This window comes from Protomyctophum bolini (assembly GCF_963924005.1).
Source record: "Protomyctophum bolini genome assembly, chromosome: 2".
Lineage (NCBI taxonomy): Eukaryota > Metazoa > Chordata > Actinopteri > Myctophiformes > Myctophidae > Protomyctophum > Protomyctophum bolini.
The window spans coordinates 42,204,998-42,228,336 of NC_137863.1; the positions used below are offsets into that span (position 1 = coordinate 42,204,998).

Consider the following 23,339-nt stretch of genomic DNA (forward strand, 5'->3'; position numbering starts at 1 on the left):
TTTACGCCCTACCCAAAAACGTCAAAAAAGAAGAAGAAGAGAAAAAAGGTCCATATATACAGGCATTCCCAGACCTGTTGTTTCAGTGCAGGCGAGGTCGCTTCTTGCCCTCAGGGCGTCTTACTGGTTTCACTCCTTTTGTTGCAACACTCTTGACGTGATCTATTAGGACATTAATTTACAACAAAAAAAACAAACAAACGTAAAACGTTCAAGTATGTATATGGAGATACGAGGTTTCCACATGACGGCAAATATTTGATGCTTAAATAGGCTGTGATTGGCCAGAGGCCTGGCTAATGAGCGTCTTCCTGTCTGTATTGACCTATGGGAGGTCAACCAGGGGGAAGCAGGGGTCAACGAGCTCCTGTCAGGGGTCACAGTGGCCTGCCAGCCAACTCTGTCACATCACATTTGTACAGGCAACCATACACTGTCACAGCTCGCTTTAATGAACAGTTTGTTTTGAGCTTGTATACATTTTTGTTTGTGTATATGTATTTAGCCTAAAAACGACATATTCGAGGGCAATACATGCTATCTTGAGGTTGACGCAAAAAACATAATTATTCACATTTTAAGCCCTTTAGAAAAATATGATGAACAATGTCGCAATATATATATGGTTTCTACAATATTTTAATCAAACAAATTGTAATCGTTTAGTTGATTATAAAACAATATTGGTTTTAATCGATGGGGGGGTATCGGTATTTTTATTTATCTTCAAGAAATGCAAGAAAATAGCAAGAATAGCACATGCTCACAATGTGACACCTGAGATTTTAGATTGGCTATTATTATTATTATTTTTTTCAACCTATCTTCATATAATAGGTCCTCACTAATAATCATGAAAAAATGGCGCAATTTCTTTCTACTCTGTCTGTGTCTCTTTTTTTTTTAAACAAGATTTTTTTACAAAAATATTTTGATTTTCATTATCGTGAGAATGATGGCTTCAATTTTCGCATTGCAACTTTTCAGGACTAGAAAGCCTGCCGTTCCTATTAGCTTGTATTCCCCATCGATGATGTCACTGGAAGACGGTTTCTGAACTGCCCACAGCCCTCCTATGAGGCACAGACCGAGTAGAATAAAATTGCGCCATTTTAACATGATTATTAGTGAGGACCTATTATATGAAGATAGGTTGAAAAGTGGTGAAGTGGTCCTTTAACCACTGAAGTGGTCCTTTAGCACGACTTGCCAGACCAAGTCGTGCTACTCACACACTGAGTTGCCGGTAACCCGGGATCAAACCTATATGTCCTTGTGGTCCAAAGGTGAGTGCTCTGACTGAGCTTTACCCAAAACATTGTTTAGAATGATTTCATCTTAAATCGATGATCCAGATTATTCGATGAATCAAAAGAAAAAGTAATGGATAGAATAATTGCTTAGACCAAAAACTGGATATAGTTGCAGCCCTGCTTTCAAGTGGTTCCCACACTTCCCTCCACAGCCACAGAGAGAGAGGACGCATGTGGAAATGTTTAGAGCTGCCAACTCAACAACCCTGCCCACTGTCAACCCTCCACCACACACACGCACGCACGCACGCATGCACGCACACACACACACACACACACACACAGACACATGCCACCCTGAGAGGGTCATGAACCCTGTTATAGGTTAAAGGTGGAATGAGTCGAAGACTCCGGTCTCTTCAACCCCCTCCAGCCTCCAGGAAGCCGATTGCCTGGCTCCAGACCACAGTAGTGAACTAGTATTAAAAATGTGCGTGCAAAGTGTGTGCGTGTGGCGTGTGTGTGTGTGTGTGTGTGTGTGTGTGTGTGTGTGTGTGTGTGTGTGTGTGTGCGAGCGCGCGCCTGTGTGTGTGTGTGTGTGGTAAAGCCTAGCAGTGTAGTTAGGTGATTGGCGCCTGAAGATCTGATTGAGGGGGGCTAGCTGTTAATCCTCCTGTTAGCTGATTGATTAGAACATGGGGTGCATCTTGAGCGAATTGTTATTGTTGGTTGATTAGAAATTGAAGGGTGGAGTCTGCAGAGTGTCTTTTTTTATTGGCCTACTACAATATTGTCTATACTGTACATATGTGACCGGCTGTCAGTATTGAGCAATTTGTTTATAGGGGTTTCTTGTGGCCCTACCATTAAAGGACCACTTCACCACTTCATATAATTGGTCCTCACTAATGACAGGAGTCAACCCACAGAGCCTAGTCCTTCCACGTGCCAGAATACTACCTCCCAGTCCCGGAAGAGTATAGTTCAGGAGGAACGGTTTGTTTGGCCCTGCATGGTTTTTCCCTAATGGGACTGATCGAGGGTAGCTACTGGGATGTAAGTCGGGACTTGATCACCCCGGCTGGGTCACCTGAGTGAGGGGTATGTTGTTGGGAGACCCGAAAACCCTGATGACCTTGGGATACATCACTGAGGATACGTCCCAGGTGCATCCATGCGATGTATTTTTGTTTTAGTTATTCTAATTATATTGACTCATAGGAATAGACTACGTACGTGACAACCAGGAATAATCTGGTGACCACCGGAGTAGTCTCTCAAGACAGACTGTTGCTTCGAGGAACAACAGGGGAGGAGCTGTTTTCCCGAATATTTGACGATGGGATTCTCGGATTGCCACCGGAGAGACGGGTGGCATCCGGAATGTAGACGGCACCCGGGAGCAGTATGGGTTGGCGCCCCAGCCTGTGTCTTCCGTGAGGGGTATGATGTTGGGAGACCCGAAACCCCAATGACCTTGGGATACATCACTGAGGATACGTCCCAGGTGCATCCATGCGATGTATTTATGTTTCAGTCAGGACAACTCAAGAATGGAGGGAATATATATTTAGTGAATATAAGATGAGCAATATATTTATTATGGTTTGGCGATGTATTGGATCTGCTTTTTAGGTACTCAGATCAAGCGCATCAGTCCCGACCATAGGGACTCTGAATCCCCCCGTACCTAAACAGTAGATCCAAAACGACAGGTGGTATAGCTGGGGTGGAGGTGGGTGAGCAGCAGGTATGTATACAGCAGCACGCTGATACAGCAGCAGCAAGAAAGGAAGCAGGAGGAGAAATGCAAACCTCCGGTTAAAGTAGCCGGTATGAAGATGGAGTGAGTGTGTGATTGGCTGAGTGAATCATGTAAATGAGAGGATGAGAGCGCAATGCTGAGACGGCCCAATTAACGGCCGGCAGCAACTGCACTCCCAGTGCAGTTGCTCCCAAGTTCAGTCAGTTCCCTGACTGAACTTGCTCTGCGCATGTCTATACGACAGGCACAAATGCTCCTTTTTATGATAAAATGATGAAATACCACATTTTTTTCCTACTCAGTCTGTGTCTCATGGAGGGCTATGGGCAGTTCAGAAACCCGTCCACGTTAGGCAGATATATATTTTTTTAAACAAGATTAAAAGAATATATATATATTCAGATTTGTATTATCGTGAGAACGATGGCTTCCATTATCGTATTGCAACTTTTCAGGAATAGAAAGCCTGCAGTTTCTATTAGCTTGGATTCCCCATCGATGATGTCACTGGTGGACGAGGTTTCTGAACTGCCCTGCACAGCCCCTCCCATGAGACACAGACTGAGTAGGAAAACATTGTGGCATTTTATCATGAACATTAGTGAGGACCAATTATATTAAATTCATACAATTATGTATATCTTTTTAATTTAAAAAGTATTTTGAAATATATCTATATTTCTGAAATGTAGGAAAAGAAATTTGGATTTTTACTCGAGTTGTGACCCATAGAAATTGGTCCGTGACCCACAAATGAGTCCCGACCCACTGTTTGGGAAACTGTCATACAGCAACAATGAGAGGTAGAGACAGGAGAAGAGAGGAAAGGTTCTCATCAGTGCAGCATGACCTTCAACATATCATGCTGTTCTATCTCTCCTTTCTCTCTCTCTCTGCATGGCTTTCAATTTGACCGCCAATCTCCCCCAGGCTGTCTCTCCCTCTTTGACATGGCAAAAAAGCAGAGTTATATCCCTGCAAACAGCCTCACGTCTAATGTAAGGACATTGGAATGTCTGCGAGTATCTGATATTGATTGATTTGTCTTTCCAGATTTATTTTTATTTTTATTTAGTCATTACGGGTCCATTTGGTTCAATTTGTACTCTCTTGTACTTAAATGAACACTGAATATTTTCAAGTTCAAATTAAACGCCACAAAGGCCACGAGACAATACCTTCAATAATTATTTCGTAGGTTCTCTTTTTTTAGCCTCTCAGACTCTTTATAGCATTTGGGCTCTCAGGTCTGTTCTTTTTCAATCATTCTCTTACATTCCCATATTCCCTTTGTCTCCATTTCTCCCTCATCTCTCACTCTGTCTCTGGCATCTCTCTCTCTCTCTCTCTCTCTCTCTCTCTCTCTCTCTCTCTCTCTCTCTCTCTCTCTCTCTCTCTCTCTCTCTCTTGGTCTGGTAACAATATATCTGCCTTTCTCCCTCTGTGACAGTATAGAAACCTGATCTGCATTCCTCCAACACAAAAGGAGAGAGGGAGAGAATGAGGGGAGAGCTAAAAGATTATATGAAAAACGGGAGACGATGGTTCGAGGAAAGTGGATGGAGTGAAAAGGGGGGAGAAAAGGTGCTGGCAGGAGGTGAAATACGTACGAGGCAAGACAAGAGGAAGAAAATGTAAAAAGACAGCGATGAGATGAGAGAGCTGGTAAAGAGAGGAAAGCTGTGGAGAAAAGAGGAAGAGTTTAGAGACAGTTTGTGCAATTTGTTCAGCTGAACACCCACTGCTAAGGTTAGGGTTTACACTCGTGGGGGGATTGAAAGTGTGTTGGAGAAGAGAGAGGAGGTGAGGTATAGAAGAGGAAGAGATTGGTGGGGAAAAACAGGTGAGCTTGCTGGTCTCGACATGACCTGAGGGATCATATTACAGGAAGCGGTCTGAGAGAAATAATATGTACATGTGTGTGTGTGTGTGTGTGTGTGTGTGTGTGTGTGTGTGTGCGTGCGTGCGTGCTCACTCCACATAAACATTATTTGTATGTGTACCTGAGTGAGATTGTGTTGGGAAACACCTGAATCTGTGTTTAGACGCTGACATCTAATCTACTGCAGTGATTGCTGGTATAAAAAGCTAGCCGGATCCAGCCTGCTTGCTAAATAACGTAGCAAGCAGGCTGGATCCCAGGCTAATAGAATACGCTAAAGAAACAATGTTTCTCTCTCACACACACACACACACACACACACACACACAATTTGTAGAATACATACAATGTAGAACAGTGGTCCTGAACCATTTCGGGATCAGGGCCAACTTGAAAATGTTAAAAGCTTTTGCGGCCAGGTTAATGCATGGTTGCACTGCATGCATTGTCAGAGTATGTTTATTTAAATGATCAGTCAATCAATCAATTGTGTTCTGACTTGGATCAATGTAGATAACATAGTATCACAATGAAAATGTAGAAAGAAATTCTGAAGAAAACACACCATGACATTTCTTTCTTTTTATAGACATTTCTTTCATTTCCCTGTTATATTATCATTAAAAATGTTAAAGGAGCATTCAGTAATTTGGGTGATTTGAAAAATTGAAAAATGCCCCGGTCTGACCCGGTAACAAGATGTTACGCACGCACGCACGCACGCAATAATATTCAATTTCATTATGAAGTCTATTGACATGATTATTTACTCTGAGGTAATAGCAGCATTGGAGAAATAGGCCAGTGTTTCCAGAAGCAGACAAATGAAGTGAGCAGTCAAATGAAGTATATAGTCCCAATATATTTACCTTGGGTAATTAGTTACCCAACATGTTTACCTTCCATGAGCAATTTGTACAGATCAATATTTGTTGTACTAGTCGAAACACTGGAGAACACACGTTTAACCAAATAATACTAGTTCCCTTGAGCAACATTCGCTTACAAAAAAGAAAAGAAAGAAAGAGGCCTGGGCCATGGCTCAGCGGTCCAGGCACGTTGTGAGCTTGTAGATCGGCTATTTTCAGACTAACACAAAAACATTCCAGGTGACAAAAATGTGACTAAAACTAAATGAAAACTATTCAAGAGACTATGACTAAAACTAAAATCTAAATGTACTGCCAAAAACAACACTGGCATACAGTATAGGCTTACTGTAACAACACAGACTGCCAACAACTTCCACGCTGATGGTTGGTGGGGGACGAAAAGTTACAGAATTTGAGAATTGACAAACTACTGTACTAACTGTTAATGGAAACGAATATATTTTTAAATACAATTTCAGTCGAGTAGTGCTGGTTGCACTACTCAAGGGCATCAACAGTTGTTGTAGCGTAGCATGTATTCTCCCTACCTAGATCTATCCAGTACAGGGATTTTAAAGATGGAGTGCCACAATTTTTGTATTTTTCAAGTTTTTCATGTGTTTATGAGGTGACAGTACTTCATTAGACACCCTGGAGTCGTTTTTATGTGCAATGGTGTAATAACTTTGTATTTAGGGTTTCTTCCTGGAGGCTGAGCCCTTGACAGTCAAACAGGCCAATGAAATAAACAGTAATATAGTGACACCACACTATCAGCCCCTCCCCTAACCCCTCCCCCTGTATCATACAACTACAGCTTCAGTTCAGGTGGATCACCACCCATCACCACCCACCAGGTAAACCATGCATACTAATGAACTGGTGGGCGTGCCCACATAAAAACAACATTTTAACAAATACTGTACACTATTTTGGAAAAAAATGATACCTCCTTATATAACAATAAGACCTAATGATCATGTTTTAGGGTAGAAAAAAATCACGGCACTCCATCTTTAACCAACAGACCTCTGGACAGAAACAACCTCTCCAGTCCTCGAGGTAGAGCCACTCCCTGCTGTGTTGTGTTCAACTACTACATAAGTGGGAAACTGTGTCCTCAGTGACTTTTAGATGAATGTATATATGGGAGAGTGATTTAGTAGTGGGAGGGGAACAGTAAAGACTTTCCAATGACGATCGAAGGCATGTGTGTGTGTGTGTGTGTGCGTTTGTATATATGACTGTGAGCGGTGCGCCTCTGTAGCTGTTTATGTTTACTAGTGTATATCCGTTGCTCACGTCGGCTCCCCCATGGCTTTTGTCACCGAGAGATTTTCAGAGTAAATACAGACCCAGGGCACATTACCCAACCTGTGTGCACTGTGCATCAGTGTTGTTTTTGGCAGCAAACTTCTATTTTAGTTTTAGTCATAGTCTCCTGAATAGTTTTCACTTACCGGTAGTCTTAGTCACATTTTAGTCACCTGGAATGTATTAGTGTTAGTCTAGTTTTAGTCGACTAAATCTACAGGTGATTTAGTCGACTAAAATGTATTTTTGCGGGCCTTGTTGCCGTCACAATGACTTATTTTACACTTGCTGAAAATAGCCGATCTACAAGCTCACAACGCGTCCAAGTGTAAAATGACTTATACTGGATCTGTTGTCCACTAGTCCCTTCCTAACATTTTAGTCTAGTCTTTATTTGTTGACGAAATTGTCAGTATATTTAGTCTTAGTTTTAGTCACCATAGCATAGTTTTAATTTAGTTTCCATTTAGTTTTCTTCAGTGGAAAAGGTAGTCGACGAACATTTTTCGTCTTAGTTGTAGTCGACGAAAACAACACTGCTGTGCATGCGCAAACATGTGCATGTCCCATTCCCATTACTGTGTGTGTGTGCTAGCTTAGGGAAAATGTTTTATTATTATTATTATTATTGTGAAAATTGTGAAAATCCCAAAACACTTCACGACGAGTCAGATGCCAGGTTGGATGTTAAGCCATCTTGTCTTCACTATTACCACTTATTCTGTATACTTGCTCTCTACTTTTGCCTATATCTTAAAGTGAAGTGAATTTCCCTTGGCATCAATATCTATCCACAGGGCCTTAAGTGGTTACTTTCCTGTTCCACGTCTGGCCTAAAAGGTGTCATTTACTGGTAGGTTCAATGTAAGACTTTGAATTACAACATTTGTTATTTATTTGTAGAATTTGATGCCAAAAAAGAAAAAATCAGTTCCCAGACATAGTCCTTATCTCATGATAGATGTAGGCACGGGTCACACAAACCAGTCTGAACATGTTACACTGACACTTGACTTGACACACATTCCTGACAATTCTAGTGTAATTTCCAGTCTCCGACATAGCTCATAAATCATATTTGGCAAAATAAGGGTATTTCCATCCATCAGTAGACTATGTCTTGGGTAAAACAGGACAGACAGTGAACCAGTTAAGTACAGTTGCGTCAGACAGTTGCGGCCATGCGGGAGGGGGTTAAACTACATTGGCTCATACAGCCCGTCCACTGTACGGTCAAACCTCACTTAAACTAGTGTTTGCTTGTTTTATAAGCCGAAAAACATTCAGTTACATTACACGAAGATGGTAGTATTTAATTTGGTGTAGTCCCTAAAGGACCCCTATACGCTGTCATGCACGGGTTGTTATAAGTGGTAGTATTCTACTACACTCTCACTGAGATCCAAATGAACAAAAACACAGGGCTGCCAATATGGGTTGGGATCCAAAATGGCCTACTATTATGCATGGGGATCCCACAGAATAACATTGACCCAAGTCCTGAAGAGAGCTAGTGGTTCTCCTCAGTAGGCCTATATGAAATCTCAGCTACACCAGCTTATTCTGTACTATGAAAACAGCCAATCCATCATATCCTCATAAGGACTCACTTATATTTTCCAGGGTTTACAACATAAATTATGTGGTTTATAGAGGACATGCCTTGGTAAGCGCTTTGGAGAGAGGAGAGGAGAGGAGAGGAGAGGGGAGGAGAGGAGAGGAGAGGAGAGGAGAGGAGAGGAGAGGAGAGGAGAGGAGAGGAGAGGAGAGGAGAGGAGAGGAGAGGAGAGGAGAGGAGAGGAGAGGAGAGGAGAGGAGAGGAGAGGAGAGGAGAGGAGACAATTAAAGGGACAAATAGAGATAAGATACGCTAAAAGATCAAAAAGATTAAGAAGATAAAAAAAGATATAAAAGATACTATAAAGTATAAGAGTATAAAAACAACAGGGAGGATGCTGTCGGGAGGAGGAAGATAAAATAGAATAAGAAGACAGAATAGTAGGAAGGAGAGACTGTAAAGGGAAGAAGGGGGTGGAGATTGGGATTAAAAACACCTTTTCTTTCATCATAGTACTAAATGCCAAGCAGAGTTCATTCATGGTCAAGTCTTGAGGCATTATCTAAGCAACATTATTTGCTTATTTGTAATTACTATACTGCTATAAATGAGCTCTGCAGCGATAGGACAAAGGACATACAAAAACAAACCACCATGCAATGCAGAATGGAGAATCAGTTAATTCCATAATTAACATCAATTCCATCTCAGTTACTCGCAATGATAAATAAATAAATACATAAAAACAGCATGATCGTCTTAATCAAATCACTACTTTTGTCTCTTAATATTGTTTTTCTTGGTTTCTACAACCAAGTATCTTTACATCTTTATTTTTGTATGATGCTTTTAGAATGTAATCTAAATGATGTAAAAGTTCTCTGGGGTCCTTGTGCCTTTAAATGAAGTCAGCAAATTGATGATCATCACAACAAGCTGCACCTCTTTTCTGATCAGTGATTGGTTGATTTCTTTCAAATGTTTGTATATAAGTAAAGTAACTATGAAGAAGTTCCGTAGGCGCATATGCACCTCTTCATAGTTCATACGCCTGATTGCTATAAGTGTGCTAAAGCATTTTTCTATGATGGGTGGCACCACAAAATGACCACCACTGCTACAGTATGCTCTAGTCTTTCATTTTATATTCAAGACCTGACTGGAGACACAAAGAAGACATACTGCGAGCAGCCATGATATGACCTTGTTTGGGTGGGAACTGCCCATAGATCCGAAGTCCCGTTAGTCCGAACATGCACTGCTCCCGTGCTTGCGGTTAGGTTTAGGTTTGCTCCCGTGCTTGCGGTTAGGTTTAGGTTAGGGTTTATAGGGATAGTAATTTCGGAACAATGAACCTTCTGACTAATGACACGGCACCGTTTGGGTCATGTTAATTTGTGCTGGGTAATGAAATGGCATAAACAGTTGGGTTGTTTTCCCAGCCTGTCGTCTGTATTCATTGCATGTCTCCGAGTGGTGAGCCATCATGGGCTTCAGTAGTTTGTGAGAGATATGACATGGATAGGATGCGCGGTCATTGCATGTTGTTGTTGCAAGGAAGCTGTTTGCTGAGAATCATTTGCTCACGGTCACTGTTAAATGTCGGTCATTGAACTGCAACCAACCAAAGTCTCTGTTTCAAATTCCCTAATGTTGCAATGCTAGTGACAACTCCTATTGCCCAGTATGCCCACTAGACATTTTTACATCTACACGTCTGGGCCTATTTTTGGTCTACCCGGCATAGTATCCATATTCTGTAACCTTCCATAATTATTACATTCTGGAGACATTATAGGCTAGTATTATAGGCTATAGTAAGATACTTTTCTGTCTTTATTGATAGATTTTTACAGTAGTTAGACAGGAAAGGGGGATAGAGATGGGGCGAGGGGTCGGGATCGGGACCCCGAATCTGCGACACGCTATCAGGCTGGATTACCGCTCGGCCGGTCCAGGGCCAGCCTGTGATTTTCCACTAGCATAATTTGAACAGATGTGTTGGATTTGATTGATTGGTTTTGACTGAACATGATGACACTGAGGTCAGTGACATTGTAAAGTACGTGGGCCAAGTACCCAATATTTGGGAATGTGACCAGCGCACCAAAACTCTCACTAAAAATAATAGTCAAGTGTTCTGCTCTGTGCCGGTACAGATGTGACAACGGGTGAAGTGAAGATGTAATGCCTGATTCTCCAAGTTACTTACCCTATTATCACCAAAAGACCCGTTTTTAGCCACTGAGAACAAATAAATTGTATATCCTCCTTCATATCTCAATTAAAAGTTGTTTTCTGTGTGTAGTGTACCCTTTCTGACCTTCGTATCAATGAGACGACACTCAAGTGGCTCTACTCGTAGAGTAACTGACTGGTCAGACCTACAAGGCCTCATGGAAAGGTTTTACTTGTCTTTCATCCCCTGTATCCACTTGACTGTGGTCCCCCCCCCCCCCCCCCCCCCCCCCCAACCTGCTCAGTGGCCTTGTGGTTAGTGTCCGCCCATGAGACTGGGAGGTCAGGGGTTCGATCCCCGACCGGGTCATACCAAAGGATGTCAACTCATTCCACAGCTTGTGAGCCAAGAGGGAGAAGAGTAGAGAGCTTGCAGCGTTGGGAATGCGTAGACAGACTTCCTCTGCAGGGGTGGATTTAAATATGGGGTGTGGATGGCAACCGCGAGGCTCCCCCAGAGTTAGTGTCGAAGTATCCTTGAGCAAGACTCTGAACCCCTAATTGTTCCAATTTTACAAGTTCAAAATATATAAAGAAATCTTTTTTTTAAATGGCAGATTTACAATGTTTTTTAATAATCAAAACTAAAGTTTTCAAATAAATGTAGCGGAGTAAAAGTACAATATTCGAGTCTGAGATGCAGTGGAATAGAAGTAAAAGTACTGGAAAGTCAAAATACTAGTACAAATACCTCAGAATTGTACTTACAATTTTGATACCAATATTTTAGTACTTTTATTCAAGTATAGGCCTAGATTTTGATTACTGGACTTTTACTTGTAATGGAGTAGTTCTACATTGCAGTATTGATACTTAAGTAACAAATGTGAGTACTTTTCCCACCACTGCTAGTTACTTTGTATCACAATCACAACAATGCTTTTCTTTGTTATCAACTATGTCTTGTAATGTCATTTCATGCACTTTACTCTGATCGGAAACAGAAAGAATCATTCAGCATCAAATGTACTATCTGCCTACTACAGCTTACAGTAAAGGTGTACATAAGTGGGTGAAATTTGTTTTTGTGCAAGCTTCATCATTTCGTAGTTGTCTGTACGAAAGAAAGAAAAAGAGGAGCCGGGGCAGAGAGGGACCAAGCTGGAGAAAAACTGAAAGATAAACCCATCAAAGAAAAACTTTAATCTATGATGAAACAAAGGAACAAAGGTTATGATGTTGCAGAGTGAAAATACTATGTCTTGGCACGAAGCCCTTTTAGGGAGAAATGAAACCTTGCCTTTCTTATCACATGTTCTACTCCTACACAAACTAAACCAAATACATGCAATCAAAAGCTGACAAGTTGGAACTTGTGAGAGAGAGAGAGAGAGAGAGAGAGAGAGAGAGAGAGAGAGAGAGAGAGAGAGAGAGAGAGAGAGAGAGAACGAGAATGCAATAGGGGACAGAGAGAGAGAGAACGAGAATGCAATAGGGGTGTGTGTGTGCGCGTGCGTGCGTGTTACATAGATTGAGAAATCATAGTAAACAAATATGCTTTCATAAGACTTTCATTGCAGCTGTTTTCCCCCCTCTACCTCTTCTCCCTCTCTCTCTCTCTCTCTCTCTCTCTCTCTGTTTGAACTATAGCCTATGTATCTCCATTAGCCCAGAACAGGTCTGATCGGTGCCTTTTCACTATACACTGCTTGGCTTGGCATATAACAGACAGATCTCTTTCTCCCTTGGCGCTGAGAAAAGGAGACACACCCTATTGAATTATTCTAGGTCACGCTTTTGTCAACTTTCGAACCCTTTCTCAGCTGTGGAGCATACACACTGCACAGGGTGTGTGTACACAGTGTTCACATAAAGCAAAGAGAGCTGGAGATACTGTCCTCTGGTGGCTGTTTCCCCACTATCAGCCCTTCACCTTTGTCTTGACATCATTCATGACATTACTTTAGGAGTCTTTAAATAAAAATCACACTTGTATGAAGTGAGGGCCACTCTTATCATCATACATCACATTCCATATGCTCAGCCAATCAAATCACTCTGGGGGAGGCCTACACAGAGTATAGACATTGAGGGGGCAGAAAACAGCCTGGTCACGTAGTTTATGTACTGCGCGAGCTCATAGACTCCAATGCATTCCGTAAACTTCCGGTGTCCCTATTCGCCAATAGAAGTCTATGTAGAAGAGAGAACATTGGACTGGCCCCATGAAGTGAACGGAGTTGTCGCAACTCTGTCTTACTCTATGGCTCTGGGCTTACAACACACATTCCGTGCTCAGCCAATCAAATCATCACTATGGGGTACGGTACACACAGGCACACAAAGCTGGGAACAGGAGGGGTTAGCAGTGGCACCCCTCAAAAAACATTGTAGGCTAACACTTTCAATGTATGCCATTACACAGATAATTGAACCACTGGCCCTGGCAGAGTTCATGCCATGCTTTACCTATGGAACCATACTTATAAGGCTTTAACCCATTCTGACCTGAGATCAGATTCATACGAGGTTTCCACTGGACACACACTGGTCTTGATTAACCCATTCTGACCTGAGATCAGATTCTAGAAAAATGTCAGTCGTTCTTCGATTTTTCAAAAATAGCAGACCTACAAGCTCGTATCGCGCCACTCGGTGGCGCGATATGAGCTTGTAGATCTGCTATTTTTCAATAGCTAAAGCATAACATGATGAACACCAAAATGGGTGCCCGGTCAGAATGGGTTAAACAAGAACTCACTGCAAGAATACTAAAACAAAAACTAGAAAATGTGCCAATCATGATAGCCGTGAAATGATTAGAGGCATATTTCGTTCCAAAAATGTGCTTTGCAAAATAGGCCAATGTGTGGCCATTTCTTCCTCTGCCTAGTGAGAATGTAGTATGCAAAATCCTGAAAACTTTGGAAGCCAATCTTAGTCTTAGCTATCAGGATGGAATATGGAAAATCAGACAGATTGTTGATCACATGACTGTAGAGATGCCGATTTGCGTGTTTCTTGCAAAAAATATGTAGGAGTATTATAGCAAAACATGTGTTTTGAAAAGATCGGCCTAATGGTGGTGCTATGAGGGAGGCGGCCTTTTTTCCGACAGCATTCTAGCCGACGGGGCAACGGTCCGATCCGCAGCGGGGGGACATTCGCTGCGATGCGAAAAAGCGATGGTCCGACATGCCCTGCTCCCGTGCTTGCGGTTAAGGTTAGGTTAGGATTGAGGTTTCGGATCAATATGCTGTCGGAAAAAAGACCTGCATTTGGGGCAGAGGTTCTGCTCTGGCATCCAGGGGCCCTTTGTGGTGAGGAGCTAGTTGGCACACTCACCCTACACACTTCCACTCGGTTTGAGCATAGATATATTTAAAAATAGAGATGGCACCGCACCGGAATTCCAGAGAACATTCCAGAGACTCAATACCGACTCATTCGGCATGGCGGAGACAATAATACAATATTAGGTGGAAGATGTTACATACTTGTGTGTTCAAGTATATATATATATATTTAATAACAATAATAATAATAAGGGCAACATGATGAGAAATGACTAATGAGCAAAGTAAAAGAATATGGAAATGAAATGTATAATGAATATTATTATATATGAATATTACAACCCATATCACACAGGAAAGTGTATTTATGAAAATAATAATAAAACGATCAGCTTAAATACTAAAATAGACGTGATAGACATGTATAAATAGGCCAAGCATGTAGGCACTGGCTGTGAATAAGGACAGTTTTTATAAAGTGATGCAAAGTGTCATGAATGGCGGACTCATCTTCAAAGTGCTGTCCCATTTCTTTCACAACAATTTGGAGCCCTTGCAGCCTCTCACCCTCAAGCATGTCATTAAAGTCAATGAGGGTCCAGGGCTCAGGGCTTGAGGGAGGCAATTGGGATTGTGCCTGAGCCTCAGGTTCAGTGTGTGGGTGGAGGACACCTACTTGCTGCGTGCCACCTCTCATCCAGCTGCACCAATCATCTGAAGAAGGTCGTCCACAAGCACCACTATTTAAGCATTGTTCACAGCTGTTTTCTTAGTTCTTTGGCAGTGTGGCACAAGCTGTCAGAGCACGCCTGCCAACTTGCCAAGCTAATACCGGTACTTGGCGACTCCAAACGTTTGGTGAGTAGTCTTTGTCTTCCTGTTGAACATCAGTGTTATATTGAGTCAGGTATAATTTGTAAGCACTGTTAATTATCTAAGTTACTGGGGTATGGGTGCCAACTTTTTGTAACACGTAATTTTGATTAGGTTAGATTAGAGTAGGCTAGTTAGTTTAGAAGGTCATTTTTGTAACCTTTATTTTCTGTGTTTGTTAGATTAGTTATAGTGTTTTCTTGAGTTAAAGGTTATGGCTAGTTTGTTTTGATTATCTGATTTGCCCCATACATATGGCTAGAGCAGAGTGTTCAGTGTTCATTCATCGAGAGACATCATTACTTTATGTTGGAAACCCTTTAAAATATCACTGTAATAAGTCATGGTTGTCTAAAGAATACTGGCATTTTTTTGTAATTGCATGTGAATTCTTAAAAGAACCTTATCAAAAGGCAGCAAATAAAACAATTCACTTTTCCAGCCTTATGTTGCAATCCTTTATTCCCCAGCCTAGACCTAAGGATTCAAGGCTTGTAACAGAAGAGAAGAGAAGTTACATGCAAAGGCTGACAGAATCAGACAGATCATATTATAGTAATGTTTCTGACAACTAGAGTTCAACCTAATACTTTTTCATTGGCTAAGCACTCTGAAATTTCCCTAGTAAAAAAACAGCAGAACTTCAAAAGGTACCCCCCCAAGCACATTATAGCGTAGACATGAGAAGTGTCTGCTCATGTGGTTTCCCTAGAGATACCGAAGTCTTCCTGCTAGCTTGCAATGCATTGTATAACAGAGTATCAAGAAAGACCATTGTGTGTCTGAAGCCTACTTACAATATTATCTTCCAGTATGTTTTTCAACTTCATGAACAGTAGCTTGAAAAATCCCAGACATGCACAAGTAAGCCTTCATTCGAAATGCACACACACACACACACACACACACACACACACACACACACACACACACACACACACACACACACACACACCATAATGGCCTATACATGGGTAGTCATAATGGCCTATACATGGGTAGTCTATGTACATATTCAAGTGGGTTTGAGACCTTCATTTGAGCTTTTCCAGGCTTTTCAAGGAGTTACCTTCACATTAGCCTCGGTTCCAGGCTTTTATTTTTCGTTCGCATTCGGCTCAAAACACATTATTTGTGCCCAAATTAACTGCGAGGGTAGAACTCAAAACCAAGTGATAGAAGTCTTTCCATGCAGGGCAGAAGTAGGCCATGAATCTAATAGGCTTACCCCATATATGACCCATCCATCCATGTATTTGTAAGTAAATGTATGATTCCTTCATTGCTGAATTCAGAATCATGGTTTGTGAAATCAGTAGTGGGGAAAAAACATGATTAGGAATAATTGCAGTCTGTTGAAAGATACTTCAAATACTGAATGACAGTTCACTGTAGAGTACCTTGTATACATAGTGTAGAGTGGGGGCTTGTATTATTAACTTTGAGATGTGTTCTATATTTATTAAGAGAAAATGAGACGTGCAACTAGTTTTATTATTCCAATGAGTCTGAAGTGCCTATATGGCAGTCAAGGTCAGAGGTGAAAAGTCAGAGCACGAAAGTTGTTCGGCATGAGGACACACACATGTGTATCAAAGTTTCATTGCCGGCGGTGATGGTCAAACGGTTCATGAGCTATGCACGTTCAAAGTTTGCATTTTCAATTCAGTGCTATAGCGCCGCCCTTTGGCCAATGGTCATGGGTCATGGGCTTCGCATAGTCACCGTTTGGCATGGCCCTCTACCATATTCCCGCGTTTCACAAAAACCGACTTCCAGTCACGAGTCATGACCTCGTTCACTGAGAGCTAGAGGGGATGTCCATCTCTTATCACATCACAAACACCCCACTCATACTGGAACTGAAGTGGGGAGGGAAAAAAGGCAAGAGTTTCGGATGCCGTTCTTTTATTGTATCAGTTCTCAGTTGGTTCTTTTTTTCTTGTGCTGCACAAGAATAAAAGCCACAGAGGGTTTTTTTTTCCCTGTTAACTAGACAGTGAAAAACTGAAAACCCACAAGCAAAACCCCCAGCTTTTACTGTATGCTCCAGGCACAAAACTATGTGCTCACTGTTTTTGTAACTTATTATTGGAGTTTAGCTCTGGTAAGATCTATTATAAACTAGAACTAGAAGCCAGATTACATACATGTATACACAGGAGCATTACCTTTAATCCTCCCAACACTAAAACATATCGTCATTACGTCACCATCGAAAACCAATTACACTCTGGCATTGGGTCCTTTAATCCACATATTTCTTACGTCATCATTGAGAGCTAGTTATACATATACACACCATGTAATCTGGTCCCAGCAAATCAGGCACAATTTGCTGGGACGGTGCATACGCATCAAAAGTGGCGGGTTGGCTGGGACGGTGCATACGCATCAAAAGTGGCGGGTTGGCTGGGACGGTGCATACGAGCCGGGCAAAACTATTACTTGCACGCTCTGCTTGCGCAAGTAATAATCTAAGCTCTGGTAAGATTATAAATAATCTTTTATTTTTCAACAAAAACATCTAATAACTAGTAAATGCAAAAAGGTTTATGACTATACAAGGCAGTATGGCTGAAAAGTTTGAATCAGTATCATAATCAACTTTGTCACATCACAGATTTACAGGTATTAACGAGTGGTGTGGGTGAAATTATTTTTAGAATCAATTTTATTTTTTTAAATCTACCAAGCTCAAGCATTGGGAGCTTATAGATCCATTTCACAAATAAATGTTCACCTATTAGGACATGGCCAAACTAGGGACACTGTCACACTAGGATTCATGGGGTTAAATAATACATGTGTGACAATTGATACCAATACCATCTGATTCTGTATACGACTCAAAAAGACACAAGAAAAGCAAATGTTCAACATAAAAATATGCCTTTTATTGACTGAAATGAAACGTCCAGACTTTCAAGGTCACAAAACAAAACCACAAACAAAAAGAATCACGCTTGGCATTACAAGTCCGTATTTTACCACTGCCTCCAATTTAGCAAAATCCTGCACCAAGAGCTTTGGCAACTTCATTTTGTAAACCAGAAATAATATATATTTTTTTTTAAATGAGAACAAAATGCAAAGAAAGTGGAGTGGGGACAAGACTGTCAAAGTAATTAAAAAGATTCAACATAGGTAGTTCTTTCCATTTTAGACGATTGATGGGATGGAGGCATGTGTTAAACAGGAGAAAATAAAGAAAAAACAAAACTCTGAACCTGGGTTAAAACAAATGGTTAAATCAGAATATTTAAATTTCATGCCCCAACCATTTTTGTACCCACCCGCCCTCCTCAAAACCTCCTTTCACATTCTCTTGTTTCTCTCTACTGACAAAAACAAATTTCCTTTGTTATTATCTGCATGTGATAACATAATTAATAGGTTCTTATCGGTTTCCTACTTTTACTTCAAGTATACATCATCTCAGCCATGTGTGACATCTTCTTGGGGATGTAGAGGTAATACTCCATGTAACCTGAAAGGTCCTCTATCGTGATGTCATCGACGTACGCCCGTGCCTGCTCCGAGCAAGAACGGGGTGAGCCCGATGACGAAGGTGTGGCTGCCGTGGCTGCAGTGTTGTTGCTGTTGTTAGTGGTCAGAGTTCTGGGGTCCACGGAGCCCGGCAGGCTCGAGATGACGTCGCGAAGCCCCGTGAAGGAGTACACCTCCACGCCCTGCCAGCACCCTGGGTTATGGAGGGGACACCGGTGCTGCCCGGACTGGCACAGGCACTCAGATCCACTGGCCGAAGAAGCCCCCTCTGCCCCGTTTTCAGCGTCTCCCGGGCTCCGCTCGGAATCAGGGTTCTCTCTTCGGGCGCAGGTGCAACAGGGAGGATGGAGGCCGGACGGCCCTGCAGAGCCAGGGCCGCTGTGTAGCTTGGACAGTGCCTGGAAGTCGGAGGCCTCTGTGGACTCGTCACAGGGACCTTTCTCTGAGCTGGAGACGTTGGGCGTCGGGATAGTGCTGCCACTATCCTGTGTGGAAGTGGTTGTAGTGATAGTGGTGGTGATAATTGCAGGGATCTCTTGCGGTGACGAGACAACAATACTTGATTCGTAGCCTGCGGAAGCTCCGAACACAGGAGAGGAGGGGAGCTCTTTGCAAGCCGTAGCTAAGGCGGAGTTGGCGTTTCCATCGAGTTCTGTGGACTCGGGCACAGTCAGGCGCTGGTGCTTTGGGCATCCGCTAGGGGGCGTTAGTGCGGGGGCTGCACCACCGCTGCAGTAGGTGAACTTGGGCGGATGAAGGATAGGGGACTTGGACCTGCGGCGCCTCTGGCTCCTGGAAGCTCCTCTGGATGATGATGTCTTTCTAACACAGCTGAGGAAGAGGGCATGCAGAGAGATATATGGGCCGGGGGTAAGAGAGAGGGATGGAGGGAGGGAGGAGAGAAGGGTGAGAAAGAACAAGCCGCAAATTAAATCGGTTAATGTGTTTTTCACATTGGATTCACATCACATTTTCAGTACGTTTTGATCCTGCTGAATCGTCCTCAAAATACTAACCTAACAGCAAGCACCTACTCATATCATGGTCCTTATAATATGGTCTTTTAGCTCCACCTAGTGGACTTAACTACAGTGTCCACCCACTGAAAGAGTAGGATCTTTGGTTGCTTTATTGTTACACAGACTACACCATAGCTAAGCTGCTTCAGATGACACGGTTCTGGTGACTGATGTGTATCCTTTAGTGAAGTGGCAATGGAATCGTTTTTTTTCCCCAACAATCACACTGACTTACCCATGCCAGTTGTCCTTGGGGCAACTAAGTTTGGGCTTTGCTCCACTGGGTTCAGGGCAGGCCCGTGGTACTACTCGGGATGCCAAGCCCTCTGGTACATTCACAGCAACAGGCAAGCTGTGGGGAAATAGATTGAGATAAGAGAAAGAGACAGAGAAAGAAATGGTGACCACAGTATTGAGAAAGCAAACAGGAGTACAACACTGGTGTACAGTTGACCATAGTGAAAATTCATTTAGATAATTAGTGCAGTGCACACAGAAAATACTTGAACCATAGGTGTGAATCGGCTAACCTGCACTCACAAGGCCATGCCACTTCTCTCTTAATCTTTTGGGCTACCTACAAGTCTGCTTACTGTACAGTAAGTAAGATAGCTTTCTATAGCTTTGTTTTTCCTCCGTTCATTGTGAATAAATATAGCTTGGCACAGCAGGAGTGCATCATCTGATTTTGTGCACGATTGTTTTAATTTAGTTTTGGAGTTACATTGGTTCGTTTTTGTTATCAGGTAACCTTGAATCAAAAATGCCATATTGATAAAATAAATCTATGGTAGTCTTGATCCAAGGCTAGTTTTTCATGTAGCTGTTATGGTAGCATGATTATCAAGAGGTTGTTTGGGTGATTGTTTATTATTTTGGGCTTGTTGACCGCAACTGTAAGCTATGAATCTAAATGTTCATGATTGCGTGTGGTTCAATCAGTACTAGTATTTTTCCATTGGGTGGTGTAAGAATGTTGAGGAAGGGCAGTACACGACTGGCTGTACATCCAATGTCCAGGTGTAGGACAAAGAACAGTACGCTACGTAAAATGTCTGCAACACTGGCAGAATAAGCTCCACTGATTAGTGCCCAAACATTCCTGATGAATTTTGTGAAGTTTGTGTGATCGAAACGTTGAAACCAGCAATAAACAGTGGTAGGACTGTCACGATTACACATTTTTAAGTTGACGATTGTCTTGTTTTTGGCATTGAACACTGATGGAACATAATGAATAAACGTTTAATTTCCTTTTGCTTTTTAGGCTTCGTAATCAAATTTAGCAGCAATGCCCCCCTGTCAAAAATAGCTAAAACGAAAGAAAGCTACTTTTTAACACTCATCTTTTACTTTCTCAAATAACAACCTAAAACCCAAAAGTTGTACTTTAAACTGTGCATGTGTTCAAGAACACAGCCATGCAAAATAACATTGACAGCTATGAGGTGATAAAAGCTTGACAAAAGCTTGCCATCCAAACTATTGTGATTGGCATTGGACAATCGCTTTTGGGGTAGGGTTTAGAGAAGGATCAATTACTGACCCATAATATATAAAATAAAACTAAATAGCTGAAGCGACACGTTGTAAGCTTGTAGATCTGCCATTTCTGGAAAATGTTCTAAAAATGTAATGTTCAAAATGTAACAATTACGACAATTTACACATTGTGTTAAAAGTTGACCAACCATGGCAGCTATTTGATTTGTAAATATTGGTTGTCCCAGCCAGTACTGTATAGTTTGCACACTATGCAGATTGAACTTCTACATTTCGCAGCTAGCTACAAGTACTGTGAATGTGATTTATCAATGTGATATATCAAAGTGGACAGACAAAGATGTAAATATCACGATTTGTATAAACTTGTCTGCTGTATTATCAATATACGGCATCACTAAATTGTGTTGATGGGATTTTTTTTTAGAAAACAATTTCTACACTGCATCATCCAATGTACTGGAGTTTTTACGTGTAGCAAGCAGGCGCAAGGAAAGGAAAAGAAAAATCAATCAGAAGTAACGGCTTCCGAACTTGCGAAAATGCGAGTGAATAAATCCTGTACCCTCAAAGATAAACACCGACCTATCCCTACACACAGCACAGACACACACACACCTCTCAGCATCCACCCTCAATTTCTTAAAGGCTGTCTGGAGCGTCTCCTCTTCACAGTCTTTCCCTCCTGCCTCCATGGTGAGGGGAGGCTGCTCTGACCAGCCACCCAGCTGAAACACACACACACACACACACACACACACACACACACGAAATAGATTATCACAATTGTAATCACCCAATTGTAAGTATGAACTGGGCCGCTCTTAAAGTACTAAACTAGTTTTATGCTGTGCCTAATGTTTTCTGTATGGATTGATATGTGCGATTCTCAATATGTCACAAAATGGGCTTTGGGATACCGGATATGAATGTCTAATGACTAATCTATAGATAGATACTGCGAACGAGCACACATGGATGGAGTTCAATGGAGAAGTGGCGCCCTCAGCTGTTCCATTTGGTTCCTCAACATGTTTTTTTTATCAGCGCCACAGATACATTGACATGCATATCAAACATAACAGCACGACACTACAAAAGTTTACTATGGTACTCATTACAGAGGGAATCCAATGTTATATTATGGAAACTATTAACGCTACAAGAAAGTACAAGCCTGTGGCTCTTGTAAACACAGCGTTCACGATCACCCCCACCCTACACAGGCTAGCCTGTTAGCTTAACGACTGAACTAACCACTACATGATGCGTTGTGTGTTGTGGCATAATGTTCTAAGACTCACGGTTCAGGAGATCCTGGTCGTCGTCCAGAGAGAAATCCCCAGGCAGGACATCCAGGGTCCAGGTTCAACTCAACGGACTACTCGGTTAGCCCGAAGGGGCTAACGAGTTGTGATGTGAGCTTGCTAGCTGAAGCTAGCTCTGAGTCTGTGCTCTTCTCATCGAGTGTCTCCGCGACAAAACACAACCTATAGCGCGTTTTCAGACTGCACATAAACGGCCTCACGCAATAGGAATTCAACCACAAGTCAACTTGTGTTCCAATCTGCGGCTGTGCTGCCTCCTCGGGCGTATTTCTTTCTAGACTTTTCTTTCTCTGACGCCTTGTTTACACTCGAACCACTGCCAGTCGTCGCAGTCGAGTCGTAGTACATACTACATCCCATAGCCCGGCGGGATGGGCGCTGTGGTTGGCTAGTTGGTTGCCAGTGGTAGTATTTGTTTGTCAAGAAAAGTCGGATCGCTCTATTAACAACACCGTGACATTTGAACTATTTAAAGAAATGCATGTTTACATGATGTATTTGTAAAAGTTGGTTTGATTGTGAAAACCGAAAACCCAAACAATGGTGTATGAAAAACAACAACAACAACAGTGTTTTGTGTTGCCTAACAACCAACTAGCCAATAACAGTGCAGTAGTCCGTCCAGTCTATGGGATGAAGAGCTGAGTGACTCCGCAACAACTCGTAGATGACCACTATTGACGTCATCCCCTGAATGGTTGAATGCATAGGTTGAATGGTGGAGGATAAAAAAAATAATGTGGACTGCAGACCCCATAGCTTGGAGGTAACGTGGACGCTGTGGTTGGCTGGTTGGTTGCCAGGCAGACTGGCGAGAAGAGATACAACATTTTTTTAACAATCTACTTCGAGTACAGAAACTATCATCATATCATAAATTATGTAGCCTAAATGTTTTAAGTTGTTTATAACATGCTTTATACACGGGGCTTTCATATCATAATTTTGTCTTGGAAATGTTTGGGCAAATTAAGTCGGCTTGTGCCTG

General features: G+C 42.0%; 1 protein-coding gene across 1 annotated transcript; it reads right to left on the reverse strand.

Moving 5' to 3' along the window:
- Positions 1 to 17,866: 17,866 nt before the first annotated feature.
- oser1 (oxidative stress responsive serine-rich 1) lies at positions 17,867 to 22,674 on the reverse strand. Its single transcript, XM_080773344.1, has 4 exons — positions 22,328 to 22,674; positions 21,642 to 21,751; positions 19,756 to 19,872; positions 17,867 to 19,332 (listed from the first exon to the last, which is right to left on the reverse strand). The coding sequence occupies exons 2-4, from the start codon at positions 21,716 to 21,718 to the stop codon at positions 18,414 to 18,416; spliced, it is 1,113 nt and encodes a 370-aa protein (XP_080629470.1). The 5' UTR covers positions 21,719 to 21,751; positions 22,328 to 22,674; the 3' UTR covers positions 17,867 to 18,413.
- Positions 22,675 to 23,339: the final 665 nt, after the last annotated feature.

Coding starts and splice junctions, on each gene's coding strand:
- oser1 (XM_080773344.1), bottom strand. CDS start 21,718: ATGGAGGCAGGAGGGAAAGACTGTGAAGAGGAGACGCTCCAGACAGCC. Junction 19,873..21,641: donor TTGAGGGTGGATGCTGAGAG/GTGTGTGTGTGT, acceptor ATTTCCCCACAG/CTTGCCTGTTGCTGTGAATG. Junction 19,333..19,755: donor CCCAAGGACAACTGGCATGG/GTAAGTCAGTGT, acceptor CCTCTTCCTCAG/CTGTGTTAGAAAGACATCAT.